The 15,815-nt window shown below is 35.6% G+C and overlaps 1 protein-coding gene across 1 annotated transcript in view; it reads right to left on the bottom strand.

Moving 5' to 3' along the window:
- The window catches only part of CDH8 (cadherin 8, type 2), a 142,419-nt gene that overhangs the window by 33,014 nt on the left and 93,590 nt on the right, over nt 1–15,815 (bottom strand). The window contains exon 8 of the mRNA XM_010006185.1: nt 14,336–14,472. Within this exon, the coding sequence (XP_010004487.1) occupies nt 14,336–14,472 (137 nt within the window). The remainder of the gene's footprint in view (nt 1–14,335; nt 14,473–15,815) is intronic.

Here is a 15,815-nt window from a genome sequence, read left to right as displayed (position 1 = left end):
GATCCATAAATGCTTACACAGTAACCATACTTCTCCTCTCTTCTGTCCTTGCTTAATTGGGTTGTCTCATCTGTAATGGATCGTAGAGTTGGAGCATGAGATAAAGAAGGATGGCCAGTAATTTATGGGTGAAAAGAATAAATAGATCCCTACTGCAAACAGCATTTGTCGGAGATTAGCTCAATGAAGACCTTCCTTGGACTAAATTGGTAAGATTTTTCTTTGATGAAGTTTGTATTGTTTTATTGATAAAGTCCATTATACATGGAAAAAGGAAAGCTGTAAACAACAAGATTTATTTCTTTGTTTATCTTTGGCAGAGCACAGAGCATTTTACTCTATTAGTTGTTCTGACTGCACATCTATTAGTTCTTCGTTACAAATACGATGAATGCAAAGACCCACATTGTGAGAAAGATAGATGGTAGATTGACATAGGCAAAGCTAGATAGTACTTTGGACTATTAAAGCACTTTGATTCATCTGCCATTGACCAAAAATATGACCTGTGAACTTCCTTCTTCACAAAATAAAGCTTCCTTATATATAATATAGATCTATTTTTCATAAAAGCTTATCACTGTAAGTAGAATAACCTTGTTAGGATGTAAGGAAAGAAACACTAAACCAACAGTTTGCACTCCATTTTTAATAGATTTCACAGTCTGTTTCTACTTCAATTCAGTATAGCTAATTCATTTGAAGAGTCTGTTTATAAATATTTCAGACTATTTTTCCCCAAAGAGCAAAACCAGGAATATCATTTAAACTGAGGTGACTGGCTGAGCTGAAGAGTTTAAAAAATGGTTCTACAGCACATGCACACCTCCACAAGTTACTCAATACTAGTTTCAAAATCCATCTCTTAGTATTATTTTACAACTATAATATTTTATCTTGTTTAGATCATCACTAATTGAAAGAACTGCACAATGTGTGAATTAAACTTTGGGTCTGACCTGCAACTGAACTGGGTGCTTTTGACTAAATTATTACCGTAGGCAAGAAAGCTCCTACGAGAACTTACAGTTGTGACAGCTTAGCAGCTGTCCAAAACTGCCATCAATCCACATGGGTTCTGCTCTCTGGAAATGCAGAACTGGTGCAGGGGAAGGCAGGACACAAGATCCTATTGCCTGGTACTCAATGTACCTCTCAGAACAAATGTAAGAAGCACTTACAAGTGGTGCAGTTGATTAAAGGAAGAATCACTCTAGACACCATTTATTTCTGGTTTCCATTACAGTTAATTATGTTGTAACCTAATCAAACTTTCCTCTTGCATTCTATTTTTTACCTTGTATGCTAAACACAGTTATAGTTTTTCTGGCTCTTCCAGTAAATCCCAAAGTGTAAATTTCAATTGCTCTAACTGTACTTTGAAATAGTATAAAAATAACTATTTTAAAAGACACAAAACCAGGCTATCACCATATGTGCTATTGCTATAACCAAAGGCTTTAAGTGTGCTGGGAAGCCTGAAATATTACAACTCCACTTGTACAGGACATGGACAATTACAAGACATCAGACTTTAAATGCATCCCAGCTGAAGAAGTTAAAAGTTTTAGTTCAGAAAGAAACACGTTACAGAAGAAAAAGAAACTGTACCAAAATAATTTTAAGAATAGTATTTATATCCATTTTGCATCATATGGTCGTACTTAGTAACAGGTAAACACTTATGCCATAAAATAATAATGCATTTGAACTCAAAGAAAATTTAATTTGCAAATCATTAATCCCAAACACTTAGACACTTTTATATCTAAACTTGATAAAAATACAGACAATGCATCGTGAGCTTATCAGAATTCTCAGCACTAGTGTTGTATTTAAACACTAAAGATTTACTTTTATCTAAATTAATGAAATGATGGCAGTTCAAATTTTAAAGACATTACAGAGAAATGTAATTAATTAGATAAGCTTCTAAAGAAATTATTCATGTCCCTTGTGACTGCCCTCCAAAATGTTTGTCTTTCATCAGAAATACAAACATTAAATTTAAAGATATTATAATTAGAAACTTGATGAGAATTCATTTAAAAAATTAATTTACTAAATACAAGAGAGACCCAACTGGTTTTGAAATCTCCAAACAAGGGGATTTCCACCATCTATTAGGTTCTTGTGACTGTGGTGAAATTTATTGTTGAGAAAGAGAGATGGAGAGGCAATTTTATCCACTGCTTGTACTGCCCGCCACACTGAATACATTGCATTATTTTGTCATTGCAAGCTTTCAGTGATACTTCACTTTATTCTAAGTATTTTCCCTGTAAATTAAAACCATCCAAAGCATACCTATTAAAACGAATTAATGAATTCTCACTAAGGAAATCCAGATTTCACTTGTGGATTGGAAGCAATGTCAAAATAAAATAGTTTCTTTTGTCCATTTGCATACTTTTAATGTCTGCAAACTTCTCCGGTGTAAAACACGCACAAAGAGGATGACCCTCTCAGATGGAAATCCAGCTCTGAACTAAAAGTAGATTTTTTGAAGTGAACCCACTCTGATCTTTGGAGTGCATAAACTGCTACGTTTGCATGGGCAGCCATCCTTCATCCAGTTCGTCTTCATCCTGATTAGCATTCAGTGTTTGGAGTTGTTCCTCATTTGTATGAATGGAGAGTCAGTTCTTTCTAAACTAGTGACAAAACTGAGTTGTAAGTACTGGGGTTTTTCTGTTGGTTTGTTGTTCTTTTCTTGAATAATTCAGCCAGAATTAAAGGACCCAAGTACCAGGTAGATAGAAAGACTGATTGCTGAAGTTGCAATCAATTATTTAATGTAAAATCATAGAACAGTGTAAAGTTGGAGACACTCTCTAAGGAACTAATCAAATGTGTAAAAACTTCAGCACCTGTTTTTATAGTGATTCATAGTTTAAAAAGGACTTTCTTGAGTCTTGCAATACAAGTATATCATTAGGACTGTCACTTGCCATGCAATGGCTTGGTTTGAAAATTTAGCACCGAGCTGCAAGACAAAATAATATTGAGAAAATTCTCACTAGTGTAGTTTACCAAAACTTTTTTCAGAGTAAGGCAGCAAAGGACTTAGTTTTTAATTTCAACTACATTCCAGTGGTCATCTGTGGACACCACTGCCACAGCACAGCATGTAGCTGCAAGAAATACATGCAAATTGTGTACATAATTTCCTAGAAGAGCAGCTCTTTCATCTCTCTGCTGAAGTCTCAATTACTGCCCACAGTTCCAAGATCCAGTAGGCTGCTGCTGCTGCAGATGAGCACAGCACACACAAAGAAAGGAACATCTAGACAGATAGAGGGGAAAGATGACTCAATGTAAAAATAACTAGTGAAACTTACTAGTGATAATAAATATATTTCCAGCAATAATGGAACATTCAGATTAGTTCAGAAATGCATACTGAAAGGTTTACAAGATTTATAAGGACCTAAAAAGCCCTTTTGTATTTCTCCCCAGTTCTCAACAACCTACTGGAACATTAAATGCTTGAAATATGCACCTTGTTGGTGCTTCTCTTTGAGTAACACACCCACTGAAATTTACTCAGGATTAAAAAAGGCTGCAGAGTTCGATACAGAAATGAAGAGGCAGATGAGATAATCATAGATAAATTTTTAGAGATCCCATTATCAAGCAATTTAGTGTCTCCAAGCCTGAACTTCTGGAGGCGACAGACCCACACTATTTCTCTACTTACTGTGATCAACACATTTCTTCCTCCCTGGAAAAGCATCTGAGATGTGTGTATCACTGGAAATTTGCAAGGCAAAGCACTAAGCATTGTTAACATTGTTACTGTGCAGCAAGTTACACTAGGGGTAACTAGGGCTTATAAATCAAATTTTTGGTCTTGTGCCTTAACTAACAGTACATAGTGTGGCTTTTCAATTCACTTAAAACCCCTAAAACACTTTACTGTCTTTCCTTGACAGACATACAAGTGGCTTTAAAGAGTAGTGGTCTTTAAGATAGAGAATTGTTGGCTGCACAAAATGAAGTTCATCATTTGTTTAACAAAAAGAAAACCAGTTTAAACTAGTTTTCCTTTAATTAAATCATGCCAAATCACTGTGAGGTTCTCCCTAAAACCTCATAAATTGTCTTGCATTTTAACAAAGATTAACCAACTGAATAAAAAGCAGATTGCTAGAAAATAACACATCTTTTATTATTATCATCATCACTACATGGCTTGGAAATGGCTATTTCATGCTTCTCTGATTCAGTTAAATTTCTACTATAATAATATTTAAAATTAGAACTAGAGGAAGGCCTAGTTCTAACAATCAAAACAAAATATGAAACATTGACTTAATAACAATAACATCACTTCTTCAATATGTTATTACATATTATATTTTAAACTTCAGTTCTATTTTAACAGGACCATTCCCCATTACTTGATCAAGGTTTTGTCTGATGACTTTACTAACATAATCTAGATGCAGAAGTTTATTTCTGCTGTTATGGTTTATGTTATTATTTTCTTTGTGCAATCCTTTACCTATATAACAACACAGCTCATAACAAACCTTTTTACAAATAAAACTGACAAATGAACTTCAAGAATCCTGAGAAACAGATACTATCATGAAACTAAAAGTTTATTTATGTTGAAGTTTCACTATCCAAACCACATATTGCAGCAAATACTGCACTCATTTGGCTGACAGTGTTACATGATGATGTGATTCAAGAGACTCAGTGCCTGAAACTGACTCCGTATTTGTCAGGAAAAGGCAGCAGTAATTGGCAAAATTTCTGTTAACATAACAAAACATAAGCTATTTCTCAATTAGATGAAATTCCAGCAGCCAAACCAAAAACCCAAACAGGGTTGGTCATCATGAAGGATTTAGATCCTCCCTGAAATTCTTGTATTTTTAAAGGATGACAAAACACTAAGAGTTGTAGAATGTCTATAAAATAATATAAATGCATCAGTGCAGAGCAGAAAGGCTTTGGTACAAGCTGCTAAGCCAAGAAACAAACACTGCTTCAAATTTAATGTTCCATTTTTACTTATTTCAGCACACTGGAACATATTAGAGGAGTACAGATTGTGGCGAGTCTCTGCAAGTACACCTGTGTGGGAAGGAGGCAGAAAAAAAAGATGTGAAACATATTTCTCGGAATTGTTCCTTGAGTCATTCTTAGGAAGAAAAATAATAATGAAGTTGAAAAGTTTTGTCTTCTTTCAGTAGATCACTTGGTTTATTTTATTATGGTGTCCAGAAGATGAACAAGTCAAGAGCAAAGCTACATTACATTCTATTTTTATTTCCTCCCTGATAGACTGTCAAAAATTTAACCGAAAGATTCATCTGCAAATCTAGGAAATGTCTGCAATTTTTTGCAGAAGTATCATATTTTGTTTGGTGTATATGCATGATACTGCTCTTTCCGAATGCACTGACAGATGAAAAGGGCTTAGAAAGGCAAAATTAAGTTGGAAAACCAGAACATCCCCTCAAACTTAGTTTATAGCTGTTGAGGAGGTCTCTTCTACCATAACCCTGGTTAAAAGGGAAAACCAAAAAACAGTGTTCTGTTCAAATCTGGCCATGTAGGAAAAGCTATCTGCTGATGCAGTGTGATTGAGAACTGAGCTGGAATTTTGTCCTTAAGGGAGCAGAGAACTCTAAACCTAGTTATTCACCTTACAGCTAAAGGGGAATGGAGAGCATAGGTAACCCCCACTCCTTGTGCCACCCTCCCACAAACTCAAGGGTTTCTGGTTATTATATATCACTTTAAATGGCTGTCTCTTACTAATCAAAATGTTTATGTTTTGAAAAATCCATCTTAGTGCCATGGCTTCCTATTAGTTTTCATGGTCTCCAAAAAGAAAATGCTAGAAGATACAGTAGATACTGGAAGTACTGAGTGCCACGAGTGCTCATTACATGTAACCTAGATATTGCACAAGAGAGTGATCAGACTGCTTGGGATACACACTAGGAGAGAGAAAGAGGGATACTAAAGCAGGGGGAACAAAGGATGGGATGAAGCCTGAAAAGAGTTTGAAGGGATACCCTAATCAGAAGCTGTAGCACCTTCTCAATTTTTGAGCTATGGGTGCTTGTCTCCTGTCAGAAGCTCTGGATGCAAACGGCACGGACTTGGAAACTGTTCCTCTGCACATCTAATTTTGACCACAGCAAGCTTTATATTCATAGTAACACATAATCAAGATATATGTGGCACACAATAAGAGTAAACAAATACATAATTAAAAAAAAATAAATTATTAGCATAGCTGCTTGAGTGGCTTGTATTGGAAGCTGCGATAGGCATCTCAGGTTTATGACAATGAAAGCAATTCTGTTTTATTCACAGGTTCCAAGTAAATCCTTAGGGGGGGAGAAGTAACTTGCCAACACCTTTCCACCCACACATCCATCCAGAGACTAAACTGAAACAAGTGCTGATGGAAAACAATCTGTATTTCTGATACAGCCTGTGTAATTGAGCCTTACTTGTCTCTAACGAGGATGTAAGACAGGTTGTAGTTTGCAGTTATGTCACTGCCTGTAAATGAACTGTTAGGTATTTCAGTGGTGAATTGTTATGTGTGCAAAAATCAAAAATATGGTATAAATTCTAGCAAGTATTAGCAGTGGACTTATTAAGAAAGGCAAGCTAGAAATATGTGACATTATGCAGGTTACTTTTTTTTCAAAAAACAGTGTAAATTAAGTATATAAATATACACCTCACTTCAAGAATGAACAATCACAAACCAGTATTTGCAATCTTTGGAAGCATCTGCAATGAGGAAGCTCTATTCTACAGTTCCATCATTTTAAAAAAGCTCAGAGTCAACTAGAAGCTTTGAAGAAGTTTTTCCCAGTTCCTTGTGGCAGCTACCAACACGAAGGAAAAACAGCAAACCAGGGAACTGCAAAAAAACATAGGGAACCACATATTTCTGTTACCTTTACTATAACACTAGCAGTAACAGTGTGATGAAATGCTACTAGTGCTTTATTTCTTGTGGATCACAACATCACAAACCTCATTAGGATTCCAGATTTTCTGAAGCAGTGTGATGCCTTAATCCTTGTAAGAAAGTAACAAGTTTTAATTTCTAAATAGAACAACATGAAGAAAATTCCCGAAAATAATATGGTGCCATTAAGTGAAAGAAAAGGATTTGCCTTAGAAAATAGACCAATGACAGGCAGAAAGAAAACTTGCTGAAGAAAAGTTTTAAGACACAACAAATGTACCAGGGCATGATTTGCTGCTGTGTTGCTCAATTCCACCTTAATGAAGGGTGTTGCATAAGCCAATCAGGAATCTGGCCCACGCTTTAGAGTAATTATATTGTTAATATGCTAATACATCATGCATGTTAACATGTTATAAAATATTGACTTAGATATCATAAATTAAAATCAGCTATGAAACTGTTTAATGACTAGCAGCAATAATAACAACAATAAGCAGACTGATTGAGGAGAAGATATCTGGAATATATATTTTTTTTAACTTGAAGTGATTTCGTGATTGAAGTAAAATAATTAATAGCTCAAATGAAGTATCTCCCTTACTGAAAAACAAAACATCAAAATGCTTTAATAACAATATTTTTTTATACAAGAATTTATTATGGAAGTATTTAAATGTCATTTTTTACAGCTCATGTTCCTCGCTGGGGCTAATTTTCCTTAGTGTGCAATTCAATTGTTCTTATGTTTCCTTCACAAAAAATGTTTTTGGATATCTTAGATTTGAATCAGGTTCTAGGAGTTTAGCATCTAGCCATTCTTATTTGCACACCTTCAGCAATGAGCAAAAAGATCTCACTAACCCATCAGTATGTGCCTCAAAAAAATCCTCAGTGTTTTTCAGCCAGAAAATACTGTCTTTGCTACCCAGAAAGTTTACTAGAAGATCAATGGCTACTACTCTGAGTCTTTCTTCTAGAAAGAAATGAGCTTAAAGACTGACTAAAACAATACTCAGTGACAAACACTGACTCTGACCTACTCTCATGCTTCAGCCTTACAGAAAATACAGTGATTTCAAACAGTCACATTCCGCTTAGAAGTAGATGAATTCTCCTTAGGCACGTTCTGTTCCCATTCATATTCCTGATAATATGACCACTCCCATGCTGCTATCCATGTGGATCACCTCTCCTACTATTCTCAAGCTGTGAAAAACACTAATGGGAAAGTTTGTGCTTATGTCTGGATGCACTGTCATAGCTGAGAGCTGCAAACCAGCTTTTCATGTTACACCAGCTCTCCGCTGAGCTGTGACCCATTAGAATCCATGCAGCTCTGTGTGACCCTGTATTTATGTGCAAATGAATAAAAACTACCTTACTAAATTCTGTGTTTCTGTGTAAAAATGATGAATTATCTAGTTTGAGTTCCACTAAGCCAGAGAAAAAAAGGGTCAGAGTTAAGGTTAATATTCCTGAGCTGTTTCTGTTTAAACCTCCATAAAGGCTTTCTTCCTTCTCTTCCTAAAACTTGCTGAAAGTTACTCAGTCCTAAATTAGAGGTAATTATATGATGTACAAAAGTAACTTAGTAAAATGTTACAATTACTGCTAATACTGCCTACAGTAATTTTTACAATAAAAGGCTAAATAAAGTTCAATAAATGAAATCAGGAGCAAAGGTATTAATGGCATTAAAAAGCACATTGTAGCTGATGGCTTATTCTGAAAAGTAATTATGGCTCTCTTCATTTTTAATTAGTGTCCTTGTATTTTTTAAAGGAATATACAATATAGATAACTTTAGCAGAGCATGTGCCGGGTGATGATTCAATTATTATATTTATATTCTTGGTAAACCATAAAGAGTCTTTCTGGCTTTATGCCCTTTCCCATTAGGTGATGAAATTGCCTCATACTTCTTCATTTCCAAAGAACGCCGTTGGTATGGGTAATTACCTTTGTCAGATAAAGCCCACAGCTTTGTCCTTGAGATTCCTACACTCTATGCCTGGAAAATATTTATTGTGGTCAAATCACCACTTCCATTTCAAGATCTTGTCTATATTTTCACCTATTGCTTTGGCTAATAATTCATGAGAATTTCCAGTAGTTGAGGCAGTTCTGGTCCTTTGCCAAGTACTTGGGCAGGGGGCTTAGCTTTTTGTTTGGCAAGTGAAGCTGAATACCAAGAGCCATTTGATAAAGCTGTCAATCAAAATGAAAATAATAGCTCCATGGCTGCAGTGCCTGGAGAATAAGGAAAACAAAAATTCCATTAAAATCCTTCATTCAGAGATTTAAACTTGTCTAAAAGTATTGCTCTAGGCTAAGAAAAATATCCTCTTCCCGGCCAGTCCTGCGTTGGCTTTGAGATTCCTTAGCAGGCTGATTTTTTGCATGTCTGTGCATGTGATGCATAGAGTGTGAGAAGAGGGAGAAGTTTTAGAAGACCCTTCTTGTAATCTGAGGCAACAGAGCAAATGCATGCACACTTCATCTTCTATTTTTTTCCAGGATGTCTGAAAAGACGTGAGTCTACACTCATTATAGAAGAACCTGCCTATGCTTGAATATGCTCATGTTAGCATCTCACAAACCATGACTGAGATTCAGCTTGAACACAGTTTGAGGAATCCAGTGCTGCTCAGGGTCTCAAGGAAACTAAGGAAAAAACATAAATCTTGAGTAGCCCACTCAATGTTGTAACAGGTGGAAGAAAGCTTAAGGACTTTAGATGCATTGTCATTTAATTGGCTTTAAAGTTTATAAGCTGCAGTTTCTGTCACTTCTTGGTGTTTTTCACAAATCTCAGAGCCTGTCAACTGGAATGTGTTCAGAAGTTTTTTTTTTCTTCTTGAACACTATGGTATCATTGCATTCTACTATGAAATAGATGTATTATTGAGAAAACAATTCACTTAAAAAAAAGAGAATTCCAGATAAGCACTGCTAATAGTGAGCACATTATAGTGTACTTTTTGTTTTCAAAGAATCACTAGAATCCTGTATCTCAAGCACACCTCACATACAGTTTGGAAGGGATGAGTATCCAAATATCAGGATATTCACATTTAAATTGGAGGAAGGTTGTGCAGTTGAATTATGTTACTAATACAACTTTTTCATGCCTAAGTTCAAACTACATTAAAACACCCTTCATCATTGCTTTTGTTATATCAATTAACCAGCAATGACTGAAGTACAGGGCAGTTCTGTGGTATTAATGAGACACACAGTGAGGACACTAAGGAAGTATCAGCAAGGTGGAGGTCCATGGAGCTGGAGGCAGTAAGAAGAAAGAGTTTAATTATTATATGTCTTAGACAATCTGATAGCTGGAATTACCAGTGATTCTGAAATCCATTCAGAATCTGTGCAATCTGTAACAAAAATGTTCCAATAAATAAAGAATGGCTATTTGGTTTTCTTTTAGTAGCTGAGCAGCATTGACGACACATAACTCAGAAGGAACTGCAAAACCTGTACCAGAAACAAAGAATACTGAGGAGCTTAGCCCAGCCTGAAGTCTGCTCTGCTTCACTGCCCAGCAAAATTGCTAACCAGTTAATGCAAGCAACACAGACATGTCAGTATGAACAGTAGTTATAGCTATAATTGTAACTTACACAAATTAAAAAATGTATTTGTGTGTTCAGATGAATGGGATCACATTTGACTGTAAGGATCCTGGCTTCAGTAAATCCTACTGAATGGCAGAAAATTCCATTTCAATGAAAAACCAAAGATGTGATGAGCCTTTATACACATTAAAGAGACACACCAAAATAAACTTCTGTAAGTTAATAATTGATTCTTACTGCACTGCAAGTCAGGCCCTCAGAGAATACCTGCATATGGTCCCAGATCCCTTTCATGTTAAGGGCATAGCTGCAGAGCCCAAACATATGAGCAGCATCATTAGCCCCAACTTAGAAAGCAAGCCTATATCCAACCCTGTTCTCTCAAGTATTTAGCTAAAATAAGCCTCCCACCCTTGGCATACAATTTTAAGCCCACATAAGTCTCAGCTACACCACAAAACGATTAGAAATCTCATTAGTCCAGCATTTAAAGTTTAGAGTCAGCAACAGAAAACCAAGTTCACCTTTTACATCCACAGATCAAAAAGTACTTTCTCAGGTTAAGGTGCTTCTCTCATTTTGCCAGTGCACTTGCTTCCTCTCACAAGGTGATCACCTAGATGTTCCTGCTCCTGACTCATTCAGCAGAATAAACTTGGAGTTATTGCAATTTAGTAAGAAAATTTAAGAATAAATTCATAGGTGCAGTAACTTTCAGTATGCCTCTTGTCATAAGGGTTAATACATATATTTCTTCTGTGAATCCTAAGCCTGTATTTCAGAGTGAATGTTGTTCTTCCAAAAAAAACCAAACCCAACAAACAAACCCCCAAACCACAACAAAACAAAAAAAAAACAAAACCAAAAAAACCCCCACAAAACAAAAAATCCAAACCAAACAAAAAAAGCCAAACAATGCCCAAACTGGTCTTTTATCTGTTAAGTACTTACATAAAAGAGTCACAGTCCCCACTGGCTCATGCTTTTGTGTTTCTCCTCCTAGTTTTGCAAGACATGAAAGGGTTAAATTCCTATTTTGGGGCACTCAGATTAAAAAGAAGTAGCATGTTTAAAATTATGGACATACATTCTAAGTCTAAAGGCTTTCAAAAAGAACAGCCAGTCTGAATCTAAGTATCTTCATCCTCAAGCCAAGTGAAAATGCTCAATTCAGCCAGATCAATCTTGCCTTGGAAGATTCCCACCTGAGTCAGTGGCTGAAGGATGATGCAAAAGAATAACTTTGTCATTGTGACAGCAGAAAACTGCCAAAAATTTCCTGTGCTTAAAGCACAAATGTAGCTGCAGGTAATTTACCAGCACAAAGTTCTAAAATAGCAATTTATGTTTTGGCAAAACTTGGTGTTTATCTCTGAGAATGCTGATAAATCAGGGCGTATGTAGGACCTACTCTGCTCAGAAAAGAGAAGAAAAAAAATCAATATTGTGGCTTCTAATTTGTAAAGTAAGTGTAATGGCAATAAAAGGGTCTGATCATTGTCCCATACGAAGAGAGGTGAGCCCTGAAATGAATCAGGAACCCAGCCTAGGAAGAGAAAATGCTCATATATGAATGATGCTGATATCTTTATTTTTATGGGACATCAGTGGTCCAGTAATATTACAGTTGGTGAAAGCATCATAATGTGTTTTCATTTGATGCTTGTGTCTGCCTCCAATGGGTTTGCTATTTTTATAACAGAGATCTTGCTTATTATTGTGTTGGAAGAAAATCTAAAAATGGCCATATTACCCTGCCTGACAGTTCTATGGACACATTTAGTTTCTGAATGAGGGGTTTAAAAATAATTTCTCTTAAATAAGCAAATATAATAGTCTATGAAATTAAGCTCGTTTTGTGTAAATGTCAAATAATTGTATTTGGAGTGAAAAAAGCAGCATCAGCAGTTTTTTTGCAGGAACACCAATGCTTAGAATAGGATTTGTGTTATTATTTTCATAGCCAGTGTGATAAGAGGCAATTTTATAATAGTGACAGATGCTGAGGCTCCCATGAAGTCTAATGACAAGGCTGATTTCTTAAAAAATTCTAGAGTATAATTATGTTTTAAAAATCTGAAGATGCAACAGGTAGACTTGATTCTAATGTGGTTGAGTGAAGTGCACTTCTGTTAACTTTGCTCTGACACAGGGAGAATAAAAACACTAATCGGAGGAGCTCCTTGAAAAATTACACATTTAATTTTGTTATTTTTTGATTTTCTGGAGGAAACAAAATGTAAAATGACTTCACTTTTCTAAGTCATTGGTAAATCTCCTGATGTGACACAGTCCTCATGGCTTGAGAAAATCGGTATAGAAATGTGTCACGTTTCTCTTTTGAAAACATCAAAATTATTAACTGGTGTGATACTAATATGGGCAAAATACGCCCTGTGAACCCAGAGCTTAGTTTCTTTGCTTATGCAGTTTGATTCCCTGGGTCAGCTTGCCTGTAAGACTTAACAGGAATTAACAGGGCACTGTCAGCACTACCAGCAATGAAATACCCATTATTACTGTAGGTGATGGGAACACCGTTACAGGGGCTGTAGGCTCAGAGCTGAGGTGACACTCAGACTTCTCTCTCTCTGTCTCTCTCTCTCATCTATGCATATCATTTCATTTACCTGTTTACAGATCCCTAATACGTTTTTTATTGAAAACAAGTACCACAGAAAAATATCTGACAACAAAACCGGGCCAAATAGGCATCTTTCATTCTTCCATTCATTATGTTCATAGCTGCAGTAACATGAAACTGAGCATTAAAAGTTCTGTATCATAGCACTATATCCTTTAGAAAAAGGCACTCTGGGGAAAATCAAGCATTAACATCATCCTGTTTTCTACACGCAAGAATTAGCAGCACTGATCATCAGGCTCTGAAGACAAATATTGTCACCACAATATGTCAAGCATGTATGTGTGTATTGGAATTAGGCATAAACATGATAGCAGAATAGATACATTAGCAGAAACATTTTCATAGTTTGTTTCATTGAAGACAGTGACAAGAGTTGACAGACCTACATTCTGAACCTGTTCTTTCACTGCGATATCTTTATATCATACACATCCAAAACACAGTGCTGGTATTAATAATAACTGATATTGTAATATGCAATCCTGCTAGCAGTGCTTACTGTGTCAAAATTCCAAATGATTCAAGAAATCTTCTGTTTTAAAATCTAGGACCCATATTCCCAGACAGGGTGACACCCCTGGCTCCCAATGACTTAGGTGTAGATCTGAGCAATCCATGTTCCTATCTATAACTGCCTAGGAGTAAATTTATTCACATTTATCAAACAGGATTACTTTCATGCAACATTATCCACCTGGTTCATCATTTATGGTACAGAAACATAACATCACTTAGGGTAAAGAACTTCAAGATTGAATCTACAACAACAAAGCTTTGTTTTTTCTGTTTTCATGTAACTAAATATAAGGCTTTGGTATGGGGTTTTGCAGAACATTTTTTAACATTTACACTATATACCCTGTACAAATGTACTCATGTACCTCTTCTAAATCTTAACAACTGTATGGACTGAAAAAAAAATAATAAAAAAAGTAGTTTTGAAAACAAAACAAAAAAAGGAACTTCAGCAAAAATTAAGGTGTTGGTTTGGGGTTTTTTGTGCTTGTTTTTTTTTTTTAAATTCTGTAATTTAAAGATCCAATATGCTTTACTTTTTACTGAATTACTTACAGTTTCCACTGCACATGCTGTTAAAATTAATTACAAACCCAAGAGAACTAGAAGTCAGTCTACACAAATACTTACTAGTTTCAGTAGCTACAATAGTTATGTTGTGCCACATATTTGTTTCTCTGTCCAGTGGTGTTGCCAAAGTTATTTTCCCATCTTCTGCATTAATGTTGAACTGTCTCTCAAGGTCAGTGTGCCGATCAATGGAAAACCTACAAAACAGACATCCCTGTAATCTACTTAATGAAGTTGGTGTAATCCATATAATCAAAAGACAATTTAGGGAGCCCTCTGAGAGCTGCAGTGTTGTAGCCAAATGGATTGAGAAGCTCGATAGTGTAATAATTTATAAGACAAAATGACAAAACTGAGACTAAAAAAAGTTAATAATTATTGCCTAAGGAGTAATTAGCTGTATACCCAGTGTGAAGGTCATAAAATGCCCTCAGGTTCACTGGGTAACATCTTTGAAAAACGGTGCTGATCAAGAGTTAATTACATAATCCATCACATTTATTAGACAGTTTCTATGGTATTTCACAGCTACTGATGATAATTTCAACATTAACACAAAAATGGTGGGCTCCATGGTTGCTTTTCTTTTTTTTTTCAAAAAAGGGCTGAATAATATTATTTTACCAATACATTTCAGATTAATGAAGCATGAACTGTTCTCCAAGCATATTATTTGGTTATGGCTCTAGCAGTTCTTCGGGCAGAAGGCAGTCAGTGAAACACCATTTTCTTATAAAACACTTAAAACACTGAAGGACCAATTGTTTATGGCTTGAGTGCACTGATTTTTACCGAAACAAGTTTCAAATCACACAGTCAGAGTCAGCAAATGTGAGTGCCCAGGTAAATTCTGCAGCCCAAACAGAGCCAGCCTGACAAGAGCAAGCTGCAGTGCACTGCTCCAATAGTGCAGTAAGCAGGATGATGATTTAAAGCTCAGAACAGGATCTCCAGGAAAGCTTTAATGTTTGTCCGTTTTCCCAGAGTTATTTTATTAATGTATTATTTGCAAAAAGACACTAAATCACAAGATTAAGCCTTCCAATTTTTTTACAGGAAAGCTATGAAATGAGAGAGTTTAGTGATATACTATTGAAATGGTTCAATAAAAATTGACTTCAAGGGGTTTTACTGAATCCTAATTGTGGATTTATATAAAAGCCTTTTAAGCCTTTGTGTCTATGTATTACAGAAGCTAACAGCATACTCTGACAATTCTTACATTTGTTCCGCATTATATCTATGCATAATAGGGTGAGTTAGGACACAGTATCAGACTGGATTGCATTATATAGTGGTCAGAAAACCAACTCAGACTGTCAGTTTCTTATTGCATTTCTGGTCTTTTTGCAAATATACTGTTAAATTCACTGATAAAAGAGCAAGAGCATATTTTGCTACAGTGACAATGGCACAGTTATCCAAAAATCAGTTATTCCATTCTGGTTTCTGCTTTATCATAAGCAATTTCCAAAAAAAGTTCTGCTTCAAAAGTTCCTTTATAAGCTACAATAAACATATTCTGATGAACTCCACTCTT

This window comes from Chaetura pelagica, unplaced genomic scaffold, assembly GCF_000747805.2.
Source record: "Chaetura pelagica isolate M959 unplaced genomic scaffold, ChaPel_1.0 scaffold139, whole genome shotgun sequence".
Lineage (NCBI taxonomy): Eukaryota > Metazoa > Chordata > Aves > Apodiformes > Apodidae > Chaetura > Chaetura pelagica.
This window is presented reverse-complemented; position numbering and strand designations above follow the sequence as displayed.